At 46.2% G+C, this 23,646-nt stretch overlaps 8 protein-coding genes across 8 annotated transcripts; 6 read left to right on the forward strand and 2 right to left on the reverse strand.

Annotated features, from left to right (window-relative positions):
• Positions 1 to 416: 416 nt before the first annotated feature.
• Positions 417 to 1,551, reverse strand: PAAG_00018 (hypothetical protein; the record flags this gene model as incomplete). Its single annotated transcript, XM_002797433.2, has 2 exons — positions 417 to 578; positions 664 to 1,551. The coding sequence occupies 2 exons, from the start codon at positions 1,549 to 1,551 to the stop codon at positions 417 to 419; spliced, it is 1,050 nt and encodes a 349-aa protein (XP_002797479.2).
• Positions 1,552 to 2,701: 1,150 nt separating this feature from the next.
• PAAG_00019 (mitochondrial import inner membrane translocase subunit tim23) lies at positions 2,702 to 3,310 on the reverse strand (the record flags this gene model as incomplete). Its single annotated transcript, XM_002797434.2, has 1 exon — positions 2,702 to 3,310. The coding sequence occupies one exon, from the start codon at positions 3,308 to 3,310 to the stop codon at positions 2,702 to 2,704; it is 609 nt and encodes a 202-aa protein (XP_002797480.1).
• Positions 3,311 to 3,834: 524 nt separating this feature from the next.
• Positions 3,835 to 9,503, forward strand: PAAG_00020 (hypothetical protein; the record flags this gene model as incomplete). Its single annotated transcript, XM_015843877.1, has 10 exons — positions 3,835 to 4,019; positions 4,079 to 5,046; positions 5,113 to 6,130; positions 6,202 to 6,441; positions 6,497 to 6,728; positions 6,777 to 7,087; positions 7,192 to 7,733; positions 7,783 to 7,923; positions 7,982 to 8,616; positions 8,673 to 9,503. 10 exons carry the CDS (start codon positions 3,835 to 3,837, stop codon positions 9,501 to 9,503), a joined length of 5,103 nt encoding a protein of 1,700 aa, XP_015700212.1.
• Positions 9,504 to 10,126: 623 nt separating this feature from the next.
• Positions 10,127 to 10,549, forward strand: PAAG_00021 (hypothetical protein; the record flags this gene model as incomplete). Its single annotated transcript, XM_002797436.1, has 1 exon — positions 10,127 to 10,549. One exon carries the CDS (start codon positions 10,127 to 10,129, stop codon positions 10,547 to 10,549), a length of 423 nt encoding a protein of 140 aa, XP_002797482.1.
• An 891-nt stretch (positions 10,550 to 11,440) lies between these two features.
• On the forward strand, positions 11,441 to 12,241 carry PAAG_00022 (hypothetical protein; the record flags this gene model as incomplete). The annotated part of the gene is made up of 1 exon (XM_002797437.1): positions 11,441 to 12,241. One exon carries the CDS (start codon positions 11,441 to 11,443, stop codon positions 12,239 to 12,241), a length of 801 nt encoding a protein of 266 aa, XP_002797483.1.
• A 633-nt stretch (positions 12,242 to 12,874) lies between these two features.
• PAAG_11031 (hypothetical protein) lies at positions 12,875 to 13,571 on the forward strand (the record flags this gene model as incomplete). Its single annotated transcript, XM_015846743.1, has 2 exons — positions 12,875 to 13,094; positions 13,330 to 13,571. The coding sequence occupies 2 exons, from the start codon at positions 12,875 to 12,877 to the stop codon at positions 13,569 to 13,571; spliced, it is 462 nt and encodes a 153-aa protein (XP_015703547.1).
• Positions 13,572 to 14,097: 526 nt separating this feature from the next.
• Positions 14,098 to 16,466, forward strand: PAAG_00023 (sorting nexin-41; the record flags this gene model as incomplete). The annotated part of the gene is made up of 6 exons (XM_002797438.2): positions 14,098 to 14,191; positions 14,256 to 14,542; positions 14,618 to 14,884; positions 14,953 to 16,017; positions 16,128 to 16,241; positions 16,371 to 16,466. 6 exons carry the CDS (start codon positions 14,098 to 14,100, stop codon positions 16,464 to 16,466), a joined length of 1,923 nt encoding a protein of 640 aa, XP_002797484.1.
• Positions 16,467 to 16,825: 359 nt separating this feature from the next.
• Positions 16,826 to 22,939, forward strand: PAAG_00024 (ubiquitin carboxyl-terminal hydrolase; the record flags this gene model as incomplete). Its single annotated transcript, XM_015843878.1, has 4 exons — positions 16,826 to 16,884; positions 17,665 to 19,865; positions 19,948 to 22,179; positions 22,257 to 22,939. 4 exons carry the CDS (start codon positions 16,826 to 16,828, stop codon positions 22,937 to 22,939), a joined length of 5,175 nt encoding a protein of 1,724 aa, XP_015700213.1.
• Positions 22,940 to 23,646: the final 707 nt, after the last annotated feature.

Here is a 23,646-nt window from a genome sequence, read left to right on the forward strand (position 1 = left end):
AACCGTAACTAGTTAGTTAACTAGTTGATTAGTCCTCTTAATTGTGGCGCTGGCTTATGACATCATCAGGCAGATTGTTTTGATCTATATATAGACACCACTGGGACAACAAACAAAAAACTGATGTGAATTTTGGATTTTATTACGATTAGTTAGTTAGTTAGTTACAGTTACTTATCACTGCGGTTCTGGGTCCGCCCTTCCAATGAAACCTCCCAACAAATGTATATAACTATCATCCGTACGGAGAAATCCGTACAGAGAAATATTTTTAAAGTACACAGTTCAGCACAATATGCACAATTAAATGCCTTTGCCTTGCCAAACACCAAGAGTACGGCAGTTTAAGTTTGATAATTCTCGTAATACTTTTCCCATCCTTTAACTTTCCCGTCCTCAAAGTCGTCCCATTAAAATCAGAGGGAAACGGGATTACTCAGGCGCCGTATCAGCACATTGTCTCCCCTGTCGGTGTAGTCGTCCAACTTACCATCCCACGTGCAATATTTGAGTTTGGTCGCCACGTCGAGGTCAGCAGGTCTTTCCTTTTCCGTCTTCTTGGCTTCAAGGGTTGTTTCCTATATAGGCCTTGTTGTTAAAGCTCTTTCCCCTGTGGTTGCCACCGGCACCAAAGACCAAATATTAATTGTTAGCCACACTTACATGACAAACAACCGCCATTTTCGTTTGTTTTGATTCCCCTCCTAGAAGCGCCTGCATGAGTTCCCCAAAATCAGCCTCATCACAGAGAGCTTTCCAACCCTCTAAGTTCTTCAAGTTTGCATCATCATCATTAATCCGCCGCTCAGCTATCTTGTAGGCCCAGACTTTCTGGTAACATCCCCGCTTCTTGACAAGGGCTTGGGATCCACTTCTAGCCAGGGATGCTCCCTGAGAATCTACCACATTTGCAGGTAAACTATCATCCGAAGGCAATGCTGCAAGGTTCAAATGCATCACGAGGCCATGGCGCAGCATTGCGCACTCAAAGTCTTCTAGCTGGCAAGACCTAGGAAGGTATATATCAAATGCCATCCATTCGCCTGGTAGAAGATCAGACATAACACGAAATTGTAATCTAGTTGACGGAACACATTTCCCTGTCGCTTCGTCCAACCTGGTCAACTTCTTGTATGCATCCGTCGCTCGCCCGGTGCTGAGAGACGCGATCTCCTCCGCGGATACCCCCGTCTTCAAAAGCCGTTGATCGATTACTTGAACGGCCTCTGGAATAAGTTTTATATGTTTCTTGATCATATTTTTCACGTGTTCTTCATGCGCCTTCCTATCTACAACTTCTCGAAATCCTTCGTTGATTCCTGTGCTCATACGAGAACTCAGCTGTAGCTCGTCATCATCCCCCCCTATGTTGATCATCGACATACACATGTCGCGTGGCCCCAAATGAGAAGAAGTTCCAAAAATACCATCTGGATTTCTTTCTGCAGACCAGCCAACGTGCCCCTCATAGTTCCCCTTGTGCCAAAGCCAGTTTATCATATCATCAACTGTTGCCACCCACTTTTCATTTTCCCCAATAGTAGACTCCATTTTGCCTCCTGTAGGTTAGATGAAGGTACCTTTCCTCTGCAGCCTGCAAGGGTAAACTCGATCTCTGCCAACACGTAATTCGCACAGAGCTCTAATGACAGGGAGCCCCCCCTGGAAAGAATTGGATAGGTAGAAGTGTCCAAAAAGAGCAATAAACAACAAGGGGGTTCACAATTTCACGAATGGTGAATGATATGGACACCTTCTCATGTTGGTAATCGCGACGATCTTCTGTTGTTGTTAGGTTGAAACATATTAAGGATATATCAGAGTATCCTGGGTACTAGTTCTAGCTGTTTGTCCGGCAACCAAGGCGTTGACATTGTACCTACAAACACCTGTTTCAACAAAGAGAGCTGAAAACTTGGATTTTAACTTACTCCGCAAAATATTCTCGTGCTTGCGTAAGTTGACATGCTGTGAGAGAGCATCGGACTTCCACAAACACGGCGAAATTCCTCATGAGGTTGGTGGTGATTTCCTGGACAACTACATACCCATAGTTTATAGGTACTTTGCCCAATGGATACATGGGCGAAATCAATGATTGGTATGCGAGGGGAGAACATGTGGAAGAAAACTTTCAGAACAAAGAATATGATTTAGTTGAAACTAAGGAAATGATAACGAGCTAAAAATCGAAGAACAGGAACATTCCATGAACCGATGGTCGACATGGAAAAATGAGTAGAGGAAAGCAAGAGAAAATTAGCGAACAAAAACACCCACCAGAACCCTCTATAGGTGCAGTACATACAAATAAACACAAACCCCGTATCATGCAAAGATCTCCATCCGAGGAGATCATGGTCAAAAAAGACGCTTCACACACACACACACACACACACACCGGAGTTAGAAAGAGAGGGGGTTGGAAACATCATGTCCAAATGTTTTAATACATTGCCATGGAAAAATAAAAAAGCGAATCTCAGAATATAAGGGTGGCATTTTCCTTTAAAGATCAGGAACGTAAACGACGCTGCCCGAAGCAGAGCAAGGTGCCAACTTGGGGAAATTTTGGAGCCCCCTTGCGAATAGAAAACGAAATGACATCGCGACTATGAAAAGAATGCCCGTCTTGTAACCTAATGGATAGGGGGAAATAAGTGTCAGCAACCACCAATTCTGGTAACTGGAGATGGGGAAATCAACATACAGCCCAAGCACCAGCGATGCTGGCCACAATTCCGCCAGATATCATCATAGGGCGTAGGCCTCGAGTACTTTTGAACAGCATGCCACTCATAGCACCCGCCAATATACTATTTGCCGCATCATGCTTGCCTCTGAAATGCCCCAGAGTCGAATTAATCCCATTGTATACCATCGCAATCACACCTGCGGAGTTGCCCAGAAACGGGCCTCTTCGGGTAATCGAGTTGAGAACACCATTCAGTCGAAGTTTCGGCGGCGCTGTGACTGGGGTCTTCTTGAGTCCTTCAACCAGACCCCAGAGGCCCCCCAGTGACAGAGCCGTTAGATACGTAGTTCCCGTTCCGTAACTAAGGTCGTCTGACCATCCCCTTGACGGAAGTGCGGAACGAGAACCGGGAAGATCGTCGAGAGCAGAGTCTTCGAGGGAAAGGTAATCTAGCGTGTTTTGGTTCAAACCAGCGAGCGGGTGTAATAGCGATGGGTCCGGCATCGCGGGGCCTGAGAGGAATGAGGAGGCATCTTGGGCAGAGCTAGGGTCGAAGTGGGCAGGGGCGGGAGGATGTGAGGTCTTCCGACCAGAGAGGGTATCCCAAATAGACATGGCGTAGGACCACTACAGTATAATATACAGGGAGGAAATATAGAAACGGAAAAACAAAAGAAACCCGTGGGCGCCAGCTACGCTCCTAGCTCTGTTGTCGTTCCCCAGGAGCAACTTGCATTGATACAAAGGCGTTGAGTTCGGTTTCTCCGTTCTGCGTTGGTGTCTTCTTGAAATAGAAAAGTTCGACACACTATGTAGGATTGGATTGGATGGTTTGTCCTTTGCGCGGTTAGGCCTACGCTTTGGCTCCATATAAATTTTTCGTCGGCGATCGGAAAAACAAGGGCGGGGCACTAGACCGCTTCGGGAGATCCTAGGTAGCTTAGTCATTCATCAACATCTCGCCAAACTGCGCAAAAAAAAAAAAAAAAAAAAAAAAAAAAGGGGAGAAAGCATTAACTAACGTTGTATAGACTGGCTACAATCAAAATGTACTGTCTGAGGCGGGGTTAGTTGAGTAGAATTTTTTTTTTTTTTTTTTTTTTTTTGCCTCTTTATTTGCCAGTTTGGCGACCTCACTTATGGGCAAAATTATGGATTGCCAGGAGTCGGAACCTGGTGTCACTGCCCATGATCAACACACTCAGCTACCTTCAGCGCTTCAGGAACTCATTGCCTCAGACTTGGAAATTATTCCTGGAAATGTGCTAAACAGGGTAACCAGGGGTCCGCTAAGGGACTTCATACTGAAAGCGGATCACCCTTTGTAAGCTAGTTATTTCCCTCAACGCTCTTGATACATCGTCTGGATTAACGCCGGTGCAGATTGATCATTCCCCCCTGGAAATGTCTCTTCAGAACATTCTCCAGCACCAACTTACCATCGTCTCATATGGTGGCTAGCTGTAATGCAGTCAGTGCATTTCTTGACGCAACAACGCTCTCTGCCAATAAACTCATCCGCGAGTTTGCTCTCTCTGGTTCCCAGCCTCCATGGATCGCCGCCTTTGAAGTTCTTCTTGACCGTTATGAACGCAAGCCGAAACCAATGAGACAGGTCCTAACCTCGTTGATTAGAATCATTTTGAGGCATCGTGGTGAGGATTCAGTCGTCCACTTAATTCGTTCAAGAATAGTCCAGTTGATATTACCCAACATTGTATCATGTGAACCCAGGTCAAGGCTCAAGGCATGTTTGGTTTCCTTAGAGTGGCTTATCCGAAAAGAAGCACTTCCTGTGCTTGATTTGATCCAGAAGATGAATACATGGATGCTAGATAACCCCATGGCTTGGATATCGCGACTGGAAGGGCATTGCATCAAACTAGGAGTTCCTATGAGCTGTTTTATTGATGTAGAAGCCAGAAAGAGTATTGGAGAAAACGAACTGCTCTTATACGGCACTCAAATTTTTACCATTTCTCTTCTCCTTAATTCTAATAACAGGGACTTGGCCCTTCCAGCTGGGACTTTATTTACTTTGTTGTGCCATACATTGGACATCGCTTCTGGGGATAACAGTTTCTTGTACATTAGTCCGAGGACCTCATGCCCTTTTTGGCAAGCCCCGCTCAGATACATCGCCTTGCAGAATAGAGGTGATTTAGACGCCGTATCGGATCATTTCCTATATCCTTTGTTTAAAGTTATGCCATCTGGATTTCAATCATTCATTCGCACTCTACCATTCTACGACCTGCAACCCGGCTCCAGTGAGGCCTCACCGGATGAACTTATTGTACTCTTTGCTGCGCTCCAAATAGGCAAAGAGCTCGGACTTGTACAAGAAGACAGTGAGTCGCAAGCCCAATTTGGCCTTTTTTTTTTTTTTTTTTTAATTCGGAATTAACCAGATTTAGGATTTGAGATACATTTAACTGCATGCGAACCATATATCATGGATAGCAGTCGAATTGGCGACTTTTTAATACACCCTGAACCTGCGATACGCCTCTCGGCTCTATCTCTGTTGATAACAGCACCTTCTACTAGGAAACCATTCTCCTCAGTCACGCTCAAAGTATTGACGAAAAATTTCCCTTATATACACACAGACAGCGACCCACAATATAGGGGAGAAGTGTATAGCTTAATTCGGAAACTTATCATTAGATTATGCGGCGGCCTATCTGGTAGCCGCAAAACGACTGGCTCTGAGGATGGTCCGCATGCTGTCAACGATCGTACCACGGAAGAAGATCCACTGAGAACGAAGCACGCTAATGCGGCTATATCTCATGTGCAATTTTTGCAGTGGTATGTGGATTTTCTCGAGCTAGAACTCCAACCAACAATGTCATACCAAAGACATATATCGGCTCTCAAAACGTTGGCATTGATTCTGCAATCGGGTCTGGATAAGAGGATTGATTCTGTTTACCTTTCACGACTCGGCCAGGATCAGACTTTGTGGAACTGCAATATCGAAATATTTCGACCAAGTCTTTTCAGAGTCATTGGCGACTTGCTTATAAATCCATATGACGACGTCCGATCTTCAGCTCTGATTCTTCTAAATATGTTCCCCCGAACACATATCCAAACATGTCCTACAAATGACGAGGAGGAATGCTTCTTGGGCGGGAAATATTCTCATTCCCGTCGTCAACTAGTTAAAGCTTTGCAAAGGGCTGAGAATGTGGCAAGCCGCACAAGCAGAGCTGATCACGCTGATGCCGTAGCCCGTTTGTATCATATTTTATTCGACCTTGCTGATTTCAACAAATTCTCAGACACAGTGAAAACGTGGTATGAACATAAACAAGGTATTGTGGAAATGCTCCTTACTACTTTAGAGAAACATATATATTCAAACGATGGTTTGTTCCAACACGCGATCCGGGAGACTTCTTTACATGGCTACATCTCCGCATTAAGGTATTCATTCAACCAATAACGCTTCTTGGAGAGTTTGGAAATCGGTAAAAAGTTTTGCTAATTGCGACGAGAAGGTATATTGTGTCAACTCCGAGATTCTATGCATGCTTTCCCTCAACGACAAGTGTGGTGGTCCCTTTTTGGAGAGAATGCCACGATCGACTTGTCTTGCTCTGTGAAAAGATCTGGCTTGGAGTCCGAACTATCCTCTGTATAGACTCTCCTGAAGGGCAGGATGAGGATGCAGCAGACGAGCTTAAAGGTCCGAAGGATTTGTTGTCATGCTCTTGGCGTGCCTTGCGAGAATCAAGGTAACATCTGCAAATCTGTTTCCAAGCAAAAACTGTGCTAATAAGATCTGTACAGCATGCTCCTTCACGCCATATTACTCAATTCAACCTACGCGCCCGAATCTGATGGTACTGGGCTCGTCCAAGCCGACTTTAATAAAATTGGAACTCTAAGCTTTAGGCAACTTGCGGAGTTGCGGCACAGAGGCGCTTTTTCTGCAGTGTCTCAGACTTTCACAGCTTGCTGCCAAAGATGTGGCCAGTCGAAGGATCTGGGAATATCTAATCTGCTAGATATGTGGTACAAGGTAATTGAATATTCCGTCTCAATTGGAAATATATATTAACACTAGCAGGATGCATTGAAAATTATAGACCAGCAGGCATCGAAATTGACTCGCCGATCCGCTGGACTCCCTGCTCTGATTACAGGGTTAGCCACATCACAACCCGATAGCCCCCTCTTTCGTCAAATCATGCGTGACATACAGGAAATTGCCAGCTTAGGCACACCCACTAGTGTTAGTGGGTCTGAGTTGAAGTTGCCTCAGGTTCACGCCTTAAATTGTTTGAAGGATATCTTCACCAATACCAAACTTGGTCCGTCCACAGAATCATATGTGATGCCATGTCTAATGATATCTGCTGAGTGTTTGGGTTCTAAAATGTGGGGATTTTTTCTTTTCTTTTCTTTTCTTTTCTTTTTTTTCTTTCTTTTTTTTTTTTTTAATCTTGAAATTTTTTTCAAGTTCAGCTAACACATGAAAACAGATGGGCAATTCGCAACTGCGGACTGATGCTATTCAAAGCTTTAATGAATCGTATGTGTCGCTTCAAGGCAGGATACAGTGCAGGTCTAGGTGGAAGTTCCGGGTCGGAACTCGGAAGTAGGATCGTTTTCCAAAAATATCCTGGTCTAGTTGAGCTCCTAGCCCAGCTTCTTCAAGACCCCATTCCAAACGAAAAGCTGGACAATTCAAATGGCCAGTCCTGGGGAATTTCTATAACGACAGAGCGAGTGTTTCCTGCCTTGGAGCTAATTGGAGAGAAGGTGCCCTCTTTCTCAGGGGAGGAAGAAAAGGTTCTAAGAGACCTTGTCTACGAGCAGTTTCGAAGCCCTGTATGGGGTATCCGGGAGCACTCAGCCAGAATATATGCGTCTCTACTAAGACATGATGAGATCCTGCCAACTGTTTGTGAGCTTTCAACTGTCCCTCATTCACCTGTCTCACAAAACTACATTCACGGAACGGTATTATGCATTAGATACTCCTTGCAAAGGCTCTGGGTTTCCTCAAGCCGATATTGGCTAGGTGAGCTCTGTCATTATTCTCTAATCGTATGGTTGCTTATTCTTTCCAGATGACTCCGGGACTGCTCTTCTTAGTGTCAAGGAAGTATGGCGAAATCTTATCGCCCACGCAAGATCTCCATTCGTACTGGCTGCATTAGTTGAGGTCCTTAATGATGTCTTGGAAGCTAGTATCCGCTGTGGACTAGAAGGTACATACCAATTCTGTTCTCTTGGGCCATTTAATTAAATTAACAAGAGGAATTGTAGGTCTTGTACTCCAAATCAGTTCTCTACTCGAGGAACATGGTGTCTTCGATATGCTAGCCAACCTCCTTTCCCAAGCTAAGGCCAAAAATTTCATATCCAAGGGTTCATTTATACTCCTTCGAGCGATTTCTATTTCTAAAACCACAATTTCGCTAGCACAGAATTCGGCATTGGAAAGTTTATTGAGATTTTTAAATTCTCTATCGTCAATTGACGTTGACACAACCTGTTGGCTCCTAACTCACATGCACCACTGTTTTGGGTCACATGAACGGACCAAAGTGCAGAGAATAACGCTCTACACTACTATGATCGAGGACTCGCTTCCCCGGAGAGTACAATCAGTTATCATGAGAAATCTGGCAGACAGTTTGGAGTCACTTCTCGAAACGCATACCTACCTACCTGACGAGTTTTCCTTCCTTCGACAGTGGGCTAGATCTACCGATATTCCAGACAATAGCAATTGCTCCAACATGTGGAATCGCGATATGGTGAATGTTTCATTGCGACTGAAGGGAAGTTTATTTGCACTCCAAATGTTGTCATTCGATGATGCCGAAATTTACTCTGTGGTTGAAATGAAATTGAACAAATGGAATCAAAGCCTACGTTCTGCGATTGCAGACGAAACTGTGAGCTGCTTTTTTTAAACACAACTTTGTCTGAACATGTCCTAATCCACCTCTAGGAATTCACAACCCGACACGCAGCAGTTCTTTCTATGAAAACATTTGTTTTGGGGCTAAAAATAAGTTCCCGACATCGAAAACTTCACCAGTTTTTACTGGACACATACCTTGTTTTGTATGGAATGCTCAATGACGATGACGAAGACATCAGATATATTGCAACTCAGGCGGCAGGTGTCCTCTTTTCACTTGGACCAGAGAGGTCAACCCAAGCAACGGAACTGCTTCCCCTTGCGGCTAGTTTGCGATTGACTGAGGTGATTGCCGAAGATTATGTTGGCTCCACGGCGCTTTGCGTAGAAGCATTGGGCCGATTTCTTGCATTGCCTATCAACATATCAGCAGCCGAAAACAACGGTATTACGGTACCGCCACCTGTTTCCAGGCTTCTTGCTAGTTTCCAGAAGGAGAGCACGGTTCTATTCCAAGAAGAAAAACAGAATTTGTTTATCGAAGATGTGCGAGAAGTTGACGTATGGTCCAAAGTCCTATCCCGATTGATCCCAAGGCAAGAACACACAGCCGTTGCCCTGCTTCTCTATTATTGGGTTGCTGAAGGTCTTTCTACACTGATAGCGACAACTAGAACAGCCGGTATTGACTGTGTGCTAGGCTGGATATCGAATCCAGATGTCTTTACCTTGGGTGTCCGAGTCCTTCGGGGCGCAAAGATACTGCTGCTTGTCCCTTCATCTGGAGCCTTGCCATTGGACAAAACGCTGATCTACAGAAGACTTGAGGATTTGCTGGACCAAGGCCGCAAGGTGGGAATGCATCACTGTTGGATATCACTCCTGAAGACAGCACTTGATCATCAGAGACCTTGTTAAATCTTTACGGCTATACTGTGTTATTGACAGGAGGTTTTGTTGAAAAGGCGTTGAGTCATCTAATTTCAATTAATTCTATTTAAGTACTATTATTTTCATTTTAGAAATTGTCTGCGACATCCCCTTTGATTTTGTCTGTTTTCATTCATCCACAACTCCTTGAACCGCGACCGGACGTCTCTTTGTTGCCTGGCAATATTTCACTATCGACTATTTGTTTTTATTTAATAAATTTCCTGACTCAACCATCTCAAAACAAGTTATAAAAGTACACTTTTAACTTAAACCTTGGTATGTTTTGCCTGTCTGGAGTCTTTTTTCCAATCTTCCGTATATTGCTTGCTAATACACCCTGCAGCATGCATACCTAGCTATCTTTAGTCCCCTTAAGACATCTGTCATTGATTTGTCTCCAACACTCCATATTGCGCAACGATTGTTTGACACCTCGCACGGCATATTATTGCTTCATCCGCATGCCTATCATGCAAAGACTGCCTATTATATTGTAATCTAGGCGCTCCTATAGTGAATATACCGAAACCTCTCTTTATAGCCACAAACTATTGCAGCCCTTAACTAATCACTCATCCCAAGGTAATTCTATCTATCTCCTTCAAGCCATGCAGCTTAACCATGCTATTGTCCTCATCCTCATATTAATTCCCGTTTTCGCCTTCATCATATGGAGAGTCGGCCTCCACCTCTCCTCGGTATTTTACTTCAATATGGAAATGCACAAGGTGATGCGAGAGACGCGACAGGTGGAGGAAGCAGTCGTTGCTCAGGAATCCCAGGTCGCCAATACACCACCGACCAATCCATCTCCTCCTAATCCAGCTCCACCGTCGGCTGTCAATGTAATACCCGGCAATAATGGACGACCGGCCAATGGACAGGTAGCAAATAGGAATCCAGCTAACGGGCAAGCAGCGAATGGGAATGGGAATGGGCAACCGCAAACCAACCCACAGCTGGGCAATGGACACCCAGCAAGCGGGCAAACAAGTGGAGGCCCTGCCACGGGCAATGGCTATAACGGTTAGCACTAGTCAGAGGACTGGTTGAGGTTAAATATTGCGTATTATTTTAATTTTTTGTTTCCCGGGATAGCATTGGGACGGGATGAGGGTGAATATTTAATGTAGAAGGGAGTTGGAGACGACAAAGCAAATAGGACTTATAAACACTCTTGCTTAGAATACAGCGAGCTTGTTTGCTGCGAAGCTATTTGTCTATATTCAAATGGATAAATATAAAGATCATGCTTATGCATTTATACTTCCCCCGTTTGCCTTCAAGGAATCCACATACAGTCATTTACAAACTTGAACTCTGCATCTTGAATATCGGGCTTTAATCCCGTTTGTCGAGAGTTCTCTTTCTTTTGTTTTGTATACATTGCTTTGCATATTATGTGAAGCAATAGCTGGTTTCTTTCTTTCGGGGGAAATTCCCAGTCCAAATACTTTCTTTATTCGTGTATCTCTTCCAAATGCTCTATTTTTAAACGAAGTCATAATTCCAACTTTGTTTATTTGTGAATATCCGCAGGTGTTATTCCCATTACTTGTAAAAAGAATAATATACAGTATTTGTATATGTATTTGTTCTTGCTTTTGGGTGCATTGCCCCCTTTTTTTGCTTCAGGCGATCTGTGGCTTCCAATGTAGCGGGCAATGAGCCTTTGGTATGAGATATGCCAATTGCAGCCCTCATCCAGTTAACTACCTGTATTAATATACAGATCGCTGTCTTCATTTACTCCCAGTTAGTTACGTTCAATCCTCCATTGTTTCTTCTTTTATATGCCGTCAATGACAACATCACGTCCTTTTCCATAATCACTCAACCGCTCTTCGAGGTAGTCCAGCCAACAAACATCACCACTACCTTGGTTGCAGCAAACCCTCCATACCCCCTGGCTCCCCCAAGCCATGGCGACGCTGATTCCCATACCATCCACCACCCCAACTCCGGATACACAACAACAGCAGCAGCAATTTCAACCCAATTCCCAGGGGGGCTGGTATTCCTGGACACCGGAGGAGCAAGGTGGTATTCTAGCTGCGTCGATACTCGTCTTTCTCTTTCTATTCGCACTGACGCTATTTGTGTCCCTTCACGCTCCAAAGAAAGTCCACCGGCCACCAGACGAAGAGCGAGCAATGGGGGAGCCGGGCCAAAGGAGACGGAGTAGGAGGGTTGGAAGGTTGAGGAGGAGAAGCGCCGGAATCTCACAGCCAGTCACTCAACTACAACAAAACCAAAGTATATTTCCACAGGCTGTGAAAGATAGCCGTAGTCACGAAACTACAAAAAATGGACGAATCTCAGACTATCAAGGGCGAGAAGTGTTTGACGCACTCCGAATCGCAAGGCGGGGATCAATGACAAGATCCCACCGCGAAAACGGTCCAAAATTAAGAACTGCACAGCGCTCACGGTCATGTCAATGTAGACGAGATTTTGGTCTGTTGGAGGGGGAAACTGGACCCCGTGGTCAACAGTCACGCCAGACCGGAGGGATAGGACATCGCAACAGTATGATTGCCTGTGATGGAAGTGATGAGACATTTGAGAGAGGGTTGGACAGTATTTATATTGACGACGATAACCCAGGACCATCAACGCTGAAAGGAAAGGAGAAAGCGAGATTTCATAGACATCAACAGAGGGATGGGTGTGCCCAGGAGGGAAAGCCTCGTCGCCACAAACGTTCATTCAGTCTGAATTGAGCAGGTAATGGAAAGATGAGGACGGAAATGTTGTAGGGATCTCCCAATTTGACTGCACGGAGATGATGTAACATTTTTATGTATATACATATACCGAATATCTCTTGTCTTATACATTTCTATCGTGGGAGCTATTACTCCCTACCCCAAATTTGGGATCTTAATGATATAGAATCAAACATTGCTATAATCATTATTTGTGATAGGTAGATATCTAGATATCCCAGCTGCCACGAGGAAGCACGCTGCAGTGTTTAGCGGTAGCCTGTCCTATAGTGACATATAGGCTCCTCTACCTCCCATGGACAGTTTAATACAGCCCAGGAGAAAATGAACAAAATCCTTTCTCAGATGTCTCAACAGCAGGATAACAGTTCTGCAAATATTTGAACGCCCGTAATTGGCATGAGGAGGAGTTGCGTGGAAATCAAGCTGAAACATACAGATATGAGTATGTTGTTTGCCAGCGGGAATGTAAAACAAAAGCCTCTGGGCAAATGAAAACATCAGATAGTTTGCTGAAAATAAATACAAGCAAACTTAGATATCATCACCATTGCTGACACTCCATGTTCTCTCATATAAGGTTCATTATATAGATAGAAAAATGCAGCACCCTGCATAGCCCAAACCATGGAGGAATTTCCCTCAGTGCCTCAACCAGAAGCATCGACAGCTATTGTCGGGCAAGATAAACACGGAAGAGAGGAGAATCTGGAGCAGAATATATATGGAGAGGGGAATGTGTATCAAGCATGTCCTCAGCCGGACGCATTGCAAGATAATAGCCCCCAAATCAAGCAAGGGGCCTCTCGCCCCAAACCTACTATCGAAACCGCATCCAGCAATTACAGTATGAATTCTCTCATTTCCAGAACGAACCGCACTGAGATTTGAGAAAAATGGCCATTTGCGTATATTTCATAACTCAGATACCCAAGAAGATATGGGTCAGCCCGAGACCCGAGTGATATAGAGCATCGTCAAGAGCAGCAGCAGCAGCGCGCAAGATAAGTACTGGTAGGCAGTTGTTTCGAGTTTGACGAAAGAGCAATTGAGACGTGAAATCCGTCAATGTTCATATGCAGGTCAGAAAAAACACACGAACATAAGGACTAGGGAATCCGAATATTATTCTGCGCCATCGGATGTCAGGATCGAGCTCGTTCGGTCACACCGGAGGGAAGAAGCCGAGCTTAGCGAATGGTTGAGGCCAGAAAGATCCCTCTCCATGCGCGATCCGAAGCCAGGAAGAACAGTAGCTGGAGGGAATGTATGTGTGCATTGCCAAAATGGTCTATACTTCGATGGCCTCGGGGTTTCCATATGAGGTGATCAACAGTTAACTACTAATTAGTGAGACATATAATTGTGCAGCCAATATAGCAGACCGGGCACCAGGCAATACCCATCCATGTTAGATATCTTGACAGTAGTGGGATTGCAGCTAGTGGTACATTCTTCAGATTCGGGATTTGGAGATGATAGATGTTAGTTAATAATTAATTGATATTATTTTTCGTTGTATATGGAAGAGTGTTTGGAGTTTGCAAAGAAATCGAAGTTAATGGTTAGGCTGTTGGAATGTTTAAATCTATGGTGACGTTGTCCGTCGCAGCCAAGCTCAGATCACCCAAGTTGAGTGGTTTTGTCTTCCTCTCATTAACCAACCACAACTTCACACTCTCCCATCCACTATCCGCTACCTCTAACGTTAACACAGCCATACACATACACATACACATCCGTGTTCGATCTTCCTTCTATTCCGTCACCGTCTGGTGTGCAATCCAACCGTTCATACTCACTGGGCCTGTTCTCTCCGCCGGAGTCTCTTCTCGGCCTCCCCGGGCAGCATGTGGAACGACGAAGACAACAACCCCTATGGGTCCTTTGATCGTCACTCGGAAGCCGTTAATGATCATTTCCATGGCTCACCTGGATCTACCAGTGAGATATGGCTTCATATCCCCGTCCTTGTATATCGCTCCAACTAACCCAATCCATCCTTCAGCCTTCGACCCACCCTCCACCCCTCAGTCTTCAGCCTCAACTTTAGATCACCCCCCAGATTATGTATCGCGGTTAGATAGCCCTAGCCCCGATGTTGCAGACCCAGACGAGGGGAGGAGATATGCGCATTCCGAACAAAGTCAAGGATACCCTCGAAACAAAGGGGTCTATCAAAGCCGAATAGAACAGATACTCTACGAGAATCCAGAGCTTCCAATTCTCATTACGGATGCGGGTAAAAACCACGAGAGCGGAGGCAGCTTCATTGTGTATACTATACGGACAGGGGTATGTGCGCCTAAAAGGGGGAAATAATGCTGGTATCTTATGTCATTGCTTGCCTAAAGGCTGACTTTCCTGCAGGATCTGGAAGTTCGACGTCGATACTCTGAATTTAGTTCCCTCCGCGCCACCCTCATTAATCTTCATCCTACCCTCATCATACCTCCAATTCCCGAGAAACATACAATGGCAGATTATGCGGCGAAACCCACCAAGGCTAAGGAGGATACCTCCATCATTGATTTGCGAAAACGCATGTTGGCTGTCTTCCTTAACCGATGTCGGAGGATGAAGGAGATTCGGGAGGATGGAGTGTGGTGGAGGTTTCTGGATCCAAATGCAAGTTGGGTTAGTGAGCTCATCAAATCATCAAGTCAGATTATACCCTGTGGACCAAGGTACCTAACTTCCTGCAGAACGAAGTGCTTCATTCGCACCCCGCCTCCTCTGTTCCCAAGAACAATCTGAAAGCGCCTCCGCTTGACCCAGCAAACCCGCAACCTGCGCATGCCTGGCTTCCAGTTCCGTCGTCTTCTGCCAAATTGAAGTTTTCTGTCGTCATGTCTCCACCTTCTTTAGATAATGTTACGTCCTCAGGTCCAGGGAACGGGTCCTTCCTAAGCCGATTCCCTCCAACATCCCGCAATCTAAGTGAAGAAGATCTAGATCCATACTTTGTGAATTTCGAGGTGTCAACCCGTGAGCTTGAACTGCTCTTGCAAGGAAATATTGAAAAGGTCAACCGGCGCACCTTGACGCATCTTTCGTCACTTTCGGCTGATCTAATGGAACTTGGGGCTCGATACAATGGATTCTCACTCTCCGAGCCTTCCGCAACTGTTGCTGCTGCTATCGAACGAATTGGTCAGGCTGCGGACACCTCTTATATTGAGACGGAGGAACTATCTGCAACCCTTGGCGCGACATTTGCGGAACCAATGAGGGAGAGCGCACAATTTGCCGGCGTCGTCCGTAACGTTTTGCGCTACCGGATCTTAAAACGAATCCAACAAGAAATGACGCGGGACGAGCTCAGTAAGAAAAGAGCATTACTGGATTCTCTAGAACGAAGCGAGCTGGAGGCCAAACGGATCGAGCAGTATCTTAACCGCACAGGTAGTAGCACTACACCCGCAACATTTAAAAGATCATTATCGGACTCCTCTGCACCCAGCACCCCTGAATCGGGACCTGCTGAAGGAGCTCGAGCGAGTCCAGCGGAAGATACCGCCTCCATCGACTCAGATTTCCCATCAGGGGGAGGAGACTCTCCACATCCATCTGCATCGCAGGGCCTACCTCAGAGGACAGCGGAACCTCCCACAGCAACACCGCCAAGTCACCGTAAAACCTCGAGCGGCAATTTCGTGACAAATAAGATATTTGGGCGAATTAGCCATGCGGTACATGGGTTTGTTGATGTTGACCCGGAGAGGACACGGCGAGATCAGATTGGGAAGACAAAGGAGATCTTATTGCAGGTTGGTTTTTTGATACCCTTTACCTCTCCCTCCAAACCGTAATTATTATTGTTCATCAAGAAGTGGACGGAAGGAATCCTAATTCGGTTGACCACGCTTATTATCTGCAGTTGGAGCAAGCACTCGAAGTATCCGAGAAAGACGTGAAGGATGCCAGTTCCGGGGTCTTGCAAGATCTAAAGCGATTCCAGAAGGAAAAGGAAAACGATCTGCGGCGGTACATGGTATGTACCCCTCAAGCCATCCCCCCTTTCTATCTTGGATTGATTCATCAAATTTTCAATATGGCTTTTTGTTCCACTGCTTATTTGTTTTATATTTTTTTAATTTTTTTTGGCGCCGCCGCCACTCAGGTATCATACGCCCGCTGCCACCTTGACTGGGCGCGCAAGAACCTTGAGACATGGACTGAGGCGAGGGAAGAAGTGGACAAGATAGTAATCCACTGAATAGTGATTCCTCCTCCTCCACCGAACCATATATATTAATTTGATTCAAAGTCTGAATGACTGGGAATTCATTATAGGTATGAAAAATGGATGACATTGTAGCTTTGCATTGAAGGTCCTCCTTTTGTTTAACTATTTGTTTATCTTTATTTTTATCTTTTTTCCATTATGTTTTGAGCTTCGTCTTTGTATGTGGCAAAATAATCACGGTGGTTCCCGGTCAGCTTTAAACTCTGGCGGTTTCCCTTCCATCTCTGCTTGTTAATTGACTGTATCTAATACTATTTGGTATAGTTTTAGATTCCTTGGCCAGTCAGAATAGGATGTCTGTAACCATTGAAGGTTTCTTTACCATCACCATGCCTGCCAGAGTTTTTGTACGGGATGGTGGAGAGAAGCAAGGATTCTATTTACAGTTGTTAGTGCCGGGAGTACAAAAGGGAAGATAAGACAGTTACCATCACGACCCTTTTTAAATATATATAATACTGTCTATTTGGAGTGTTTTTACGGCTGGGACAGTAGATACGGATGTTTCCAGTGATAGGTAGTTTAACCAACTAACAAAACTGTGTACCTGAAGACACGCTTCCTCCATTTGTATGAACATCCACGATCAACAGAAGAGAATACCTACCTGGGTAGAGAGATCATACAACTCAGTCAGCACAGCAAGAAGATTGCCTGATAATTAAGCCTGACTACAGAGCGTGACCTTTAAAATCAACAGACGGTTAGTTACATTCCTCAGCACTGTCTGTAGTAATATCTACCATTTTTCAACAACATTTAACCTAACTTAACACACACCGGTTGTGTTTCGTCCCCCGCCCAACTTTCTCATTCACCAACCACCAAAAAAACTTCTACCGCTGAACTACCAACCGCCCACCCAACCGCCCGACCTATTTACCCCTTCATACTTACCGGCCCTTCCACCCATTACAAACCTCAACAACCTCGTCTCTTTTTAATATGCCAAAATCTACGCCTCGCCCAACCTGATCTTCGCCTTGTTAAGACCCACCTCTGGACCTCTGGCGACCTTTACTCCCATATCCCATCCTCTCCCTCCCTCTCGCTCCTTTCCCTTCCTCCCGCCGCGCCCTTCTTCCCTCTCTGCCTCTCTCCCCTTATCCTGGACGTACATACATCCTTGTGCTCTAGACAACCCCCACCCCCCCCTCTTGCACCACAGAGCTGCCACAGCCCGTGGTCAGCTCACTTTCACCACGCCTTCTTCAAAGAGACGCAAGGTTGCAGAGTGCAAAGTTGGAGCCCGTGGCCGCCCTGCCCGTTCTTTGCCCCAAACGAACAATTTTTCCAGCCCTCGTTCCTCCTCCAGGCTACGGCGGCGTACCAGTAGCAGCCATCTTAGCGGATCTGCCTCTGCCTTGCCTACAACAGCAACCATAGCAACCACAACGCCCATAGCATCATCACCAACGTCACCATCAACGTCGATATCGGCATTGACATCGACACCGTTCCCTACGAGTCTCATTTCCTCAACTGACGCAAGCAACGCCTCTACCACGCTCCCTTCCAACACAACTGCTTCGTCTGGTCCAGCATATATCCCTGCCCACATACAACGCGAACTCCGTCGGAAAAAACATTGCACGAGGACTCCGAAAAAAATTCGATCTGCCACCCCAGGCTCTCCAGATACAGCTGCCAGCTCTCCCAGTGCTGCCTACGCCGAACTCAGCTTGAATACAGAGCCCTCTGCTGCTGCTTCTGCTCCTGCTGCTGCTGCTGTCATGGCTGCATCTGAAGACATGTCGGGCTCGTCTCCTCATCCTCATGGAGCGGATGATGTCTCTGAGAATGGTCGACAAGAATTGCAGTCTGCCCCCGCCGTAAAGCGGCCTGCTGCTGAAATGGGTGAGGACGACCGCCAACCTCAAGATGTCGAAATGGGGGCCGCTCCGTCTGGTGGCAATGAGGAGAAGGAAGTCTTGTCATCCTACAACCCTGTTCCTAAGAGCAAGAAGCAGACGGATCGACCAACGAGGCATCGTAGAGCTGTATCTGTGGATATGGAAGGACAGGATGATGATTCCATGGAGGTAAAACATGAGAACCCAAAGTCTGCTTCTTCCGAAGACACAGTTAGCTCGTCTTCGGATAGCGTCTATCCCACACCATCCAGCATGTCGACATATACCTCATCCACACGCGAAGATTACAAACCATCCCATACTCAGCCTCGTGCCAGTCATGACATGCCGTCAATCGACGACCAGGTCGCCATTGTAACCAAACTGCTGCTGCAACCGCTGAAGGAGAACCAGAAGGGATATGTGGTTTCTGCGAACTGGCTAGGCCGTGTCCTTTCGAGGAGTTCCAAAGGAGGCTTACCACGGGAGAAAATCGATAAAACTGCTTCAGAAGGAGAAATTGGTCCTGTCGACAACTCAGATCTTGTTTTGGTTACGGATCCTTCCCTCTCATACAAAGATGAGGCTGGCGAGCTATTCGTTCCCTTACGACCTGGCTTGCAGATCGGAGAGGACTTCGAAGTGCTACCAGAAGACGCCTGGGAAATGATCATGAAATGGTACGGCCTCTCAAGAGACTCTCCTGCCATTGTTCGATTCGCTCATGACACCGCCACGGGAACTACGGAAAATGTCCAGTATGAGCTTAACCCTCCAATTTTTACCATTTTGAAATTACCAAACCCTTCCCAATCCCAGGCTCAGATCGCCCAGGACAAAGCTCGTGCTCCTGTAAAAACTCTGGCTAGCAGACACACACCGTTTCAGCAGTGGTTACGGAACGTGAAAAGCTTGGCATCTATCGAAATGTCTACAAAAGTCCGTGTCTGGAGAATTCTCGAAGGGCTGAACAGCACCGCAACGTCTGGTATCATCACCCCTGCGGCATCCAGAAGCACCTCCCCTGCCCCTGGCGCCACATTGACCGCCAACGCTGGCAACAGCCTTGTGCTGGACGTGAACAAATTCGTTGCTCTTGTCGAAGGCTCTCAGCGTGAACTACTTGAAATGAAGGACCAAACAGCCAATCTAAAATATAACGGCAGCCTTACATTGCACCTTGCCGGCCTGGGAGGCGACGATGTCATTGTGCTAGAAGAACAAGTTGGTGGTCCTGGTGGCGGAGAGTGGGTTGCTGATTGCGCTGGCAAAAACGCAAATCATCTTTCTGTTACTGCAATCAAGGCCGGCTCCCAAAACAAGGCTAAGGCCAAAGCTCCCGCTACCAGCGGTCGAGCCTCATCACCTGCTGTTGGGCCCGTTACTAGGGGACGGCAGCGTAAAGACGGCCGCTCTCGTGGCGTCACTGGCTTGAGCAATCTTGGAAATAGTTGCTATATGAACTCCGCTTTACAGTGTGTTCGGAGTGTAGAAGAATTGACTCAATATTTCCTCCGTAAGTATTGTACCACCTTCGAAATTCCTATATTTACTTTTTTTTTTTTTTCTTATCTAATGGCTTTCCCTTTTCATAATAGAGGATGAATACAGGAAGGACCTTAATCCAGGCAATCCACTTTCTCATGATGGGAATGTTGCTAAGGCTTATGCAAATCTGTTGCATCAACTGTTTGATGAAAATGGAACCTCCTCTTTTGCTCCCCGTCAATTTAAGCAAACGATCGGAAGATATGGTCCTTCGTTCTCTGGATATGGCCAGCAAGATTCTCAGGAGTTTGTGCTTTTCCTTCTGGACGGGTTGCAGGAGGATTTGAATAGGATTCAAAAGAAGCCGTATATCGAAAAACCAGATTCTACTGATGATATGGTTAACGACAATGCTGCACTGCAACAATTTGCTAGCAAATGCTGGGATATCTACAAGGCACGGAATGACTCGGTAATTACTGACCTTTTCGCAGGAATGTACAAGTCCACTGTGGTCTGTCCCGTTTGTGATAAAGTTAGCATAATTTTCGATCCATTTAGCAATCTCACCTTGCAACTCCCGATTGAAAACCTTTGGAGCAAAGAATTGTTTTTCTTCCCTCTTTATTCCCGCCCCGTTCGATTGGATGTTGACATCGACAAAAACTCCAGTGTCAAGGCTTTGAAAGAATATGTGGGGGAAAAAGTTAACGTCGATACCAGCAGACTTGTTATGGCTGAGATCTACAAACAAAAGTTCTATAAAATGTTTGATAATACATCAAGCATTGCCGATTGTCAGATTAGTGCATCGGATGATATCGGTATTTTCGAAGTTGAATCCGTACCAACTAGTTACGACCCAGATAAACCCCCCAAACGATCTTCCTACTCCAGCCTTGTCTTCACCAGTAGCTCCGCTGACCAAGATATTCCACCTTTTGACTCCCCAAAATGCGATAGGATGCTCATCCCCGTTTTCCACCGTACCATCAAATCGCAAGGCGCTAGGATTTCACGGCAACTATTCGGTGCTCCTTCATATATTGTGGTTAACCGCGAAGAGGCATATGATTATGATAGCATACTGCGTAAAGTTCTGCGAAACTCGGCAAATCTAACAAGTCGAGATTTCCTCCGTGAAGATGATGGAGATGCTGTCATGAGCTCTAGTCCAGCTGAGGATTCCGATACTGTCGTTACCAATGACGATGACTTTGACTCCTCCGATCCCAAGATAAAGGTGTCTTCCGTTGACGGGGAGGACGGTCTAGTTGATGTATCGATGCGGGATGCTTCCGATCCATCAAGTCAAATTAAATCGAAACCCAGAAATAATCCTGTTACTATTCCGAAAGTTCTTCGGCCAGGTAGCTTCATCCCGCCTAATCTTCGCAAATTATTCGAGATAAAAATCATGCGATCTACCGATGCTGTTCCCACCGGATTTTCCTCCGTTGACGAAATCAAAGACTTCACTTCGATGGCCTCCAGACTGCCCAGGAAGCAGAGCAAACGTGTCCATGCAAAGAAGAAGTTTGCCAGCCGTGGAAACAGCCCTATTAGTAGCGAGGACGAACTCAGTGGTCCTGCTCGCCGCGTTAATAGCGCTCGCTCGAAAGATGGTCATGATTCAGACGACTCTGGCTCTCAGGAGACCAAGGACGATAGCGGCACAGAGAGTGGCACAGACTCTTACCCACACAATGCGACTCTCCTACACAAGTTTGGACGTGAGAAGCCCAAGACATCGGCAGTCCGTAACGGACCACAGAGACCCATTCCCCTGATACGTGCCGGAGAGGGTATTATTCTGGAGTGGAATGAACACGCATTCGACGCTCTCTTCGCAGGTGATCCGCGTGAAGAGGACTCCCTGCGAGGATCCCCAACATGGATGAATATCGATTGCGTTCCCGACCCGGAACTAGCTGAGAAACGTCAATTGCGTCAATCCCGGAAAAAGCGCGGGGTTAGTCTGGATGAGTGTTTGGATGAATTCGGCAAGGAGGAGATTCTCTCCGAGAATGACGCCTGGTACTGTCCCCGTTGCAAAGAGCACCGTCGCGCGTCGAAGAAATTTGAGCTGTGGAAGTGTCCAGATATATTGGTGATGCATCTGAAACGCTTTAGCGCCAATAGAGGGTTCCGGGATAAGATTGACGCACTAGTTGATTTCCCGCATGAGTTGGATATGACTGGCCGGGTGCAAATGCCTGAGGAGGGCAAGAGCTTGCAGTATGAGTTGATCGCTGTCGATAATCATTACGGCGGCCTTGGTGGTGGGCATTATACTGCGTTCGCCAAGAACTTTTTTGATGGGTGTTGGTATGAATACAATGGTAAGAATTTTCAACTGCTTTGACTTTTTTCTTTCTTAATATTTGCCCACTTCGACGCCTGCTAAAACCGATCCTAGACTCCCACGTTTCGAAGAAAACAAACCCTTCTGCAGTGGTTACCTCTGCCGCATACCTTCTATTCTATCGCCGTCGTTCTGACGTCCCTTTAGGCGGAGAATATCTCGCCAATGTCACCAGAATGGCGAACAACCAAGACCAAGCCGACTCTGATTCACAGACCGACTCCCGACAGCCCTCCCCTTCGGGGGAAGGCCAGCGCCTCGGTGGCTCCTCCCGCAGTGGGTCGTCGAGCGCTTTAACCGGAGCCGCAGCAATTCACCAAGCGGGAGATGGTGGTTTGCGGGGCGGAATCCAAGCGAGGGATGATGACGACCTCCCAGAGTACTTCGAGCATGGCCTAGATGGCACCAGCCGGAACCATCTAGAAGACATGGATCTGGAAGATGAAGGGTTCGACGCAAGCTTTGGCCCAGAGCTGAATTTCTCCAACCACCCAATCTGGTCATTTGACCGTGCAGAGGTCCCGTATGGACCGTCAGGTCTCGTTTCCGCGCCCGCCAACTCCTTCTACGACGGCGACGGTGATGAGGATCTAGATGACGATGCTAGCAACAAGGCCGTCGGCGGTGGCGACATGAGCGATTCGGAATCACGGCTAGCGATGCTGAATGACTCCGATGAGCCGGGGATGGTCTTTGACGATCTAGATCCGACTACGGTACAGAATATTACGCATTAGCCTTCACTGAGAATTGACGTGGATATATGTCCGTCATTTGAGTTGTGGGTGATGATGAGGAGTAACTAACTACCGTTCCCTAGATCGGAAATGCTATTGTGGCAGGCAACTAAATTAGATGAACTCAGTTGCAATGAGTTATTTTGCATTGATTGATTGATGATTGTTTTCTGCTTTAGGTTGGAATGGAATGGAATGGTACGTATAACCGGGGGGGAGGGAGGCTGGCTTGAAAAAGTTCACGTTTTTCGTCAGGGCTTTCGTTCCCTGTGTTGTATTTAATCATTTCGTCTTCAAGTCCCTCCCCCCCTTTTTTTTTTTTTCCCCTCCTTCCTTTCTTTAACCCTGTCCCCTCGTCTCTGTTTTTTCTTCGTTGCACATTTTTGGCGCGAATGATGAGATGCAAAAGGAGGGACAAAGTAGATATATATTTCAATGACGGCTGAGATTTAACTTCGTTGCCTCGTGTCACTTGCTACCTTGGGCATTCCTTTACCTTCTTCCCCTTCTTCCTCTTCCTTTTCTTTTCCTCGTACACACAGATTTTCGTCCAAAATCTCTTCATTTTATCGGACTTTTATTTCCCCAAAATCCAAAGTCCTAGCAATCCCGCGCGGTTAGCACGCGCATTTTCTTTTCTGCGCTTGTTCAGATGGCTTTCCGTTTTATATCATGCTGGCGTTAGAGCATAACTATACAGGTTGTTT

The sequence above is a fragment of the Paracoccidioides lutzii genome, assembly GCF_000150705.2.
Source record: "Paracoccidioides lutzii Pb01 unplaced genomic scaffold supercont2.1, whole genome shotgun sequence".
NCBI classification, from domain to species: Eukaryota; Fungi; Ascomycota; class Eurotiomycetes; order Onygenales; family Ajellomycetaceae; genus Paracoccidioides; species Paracoccidioides lutzii.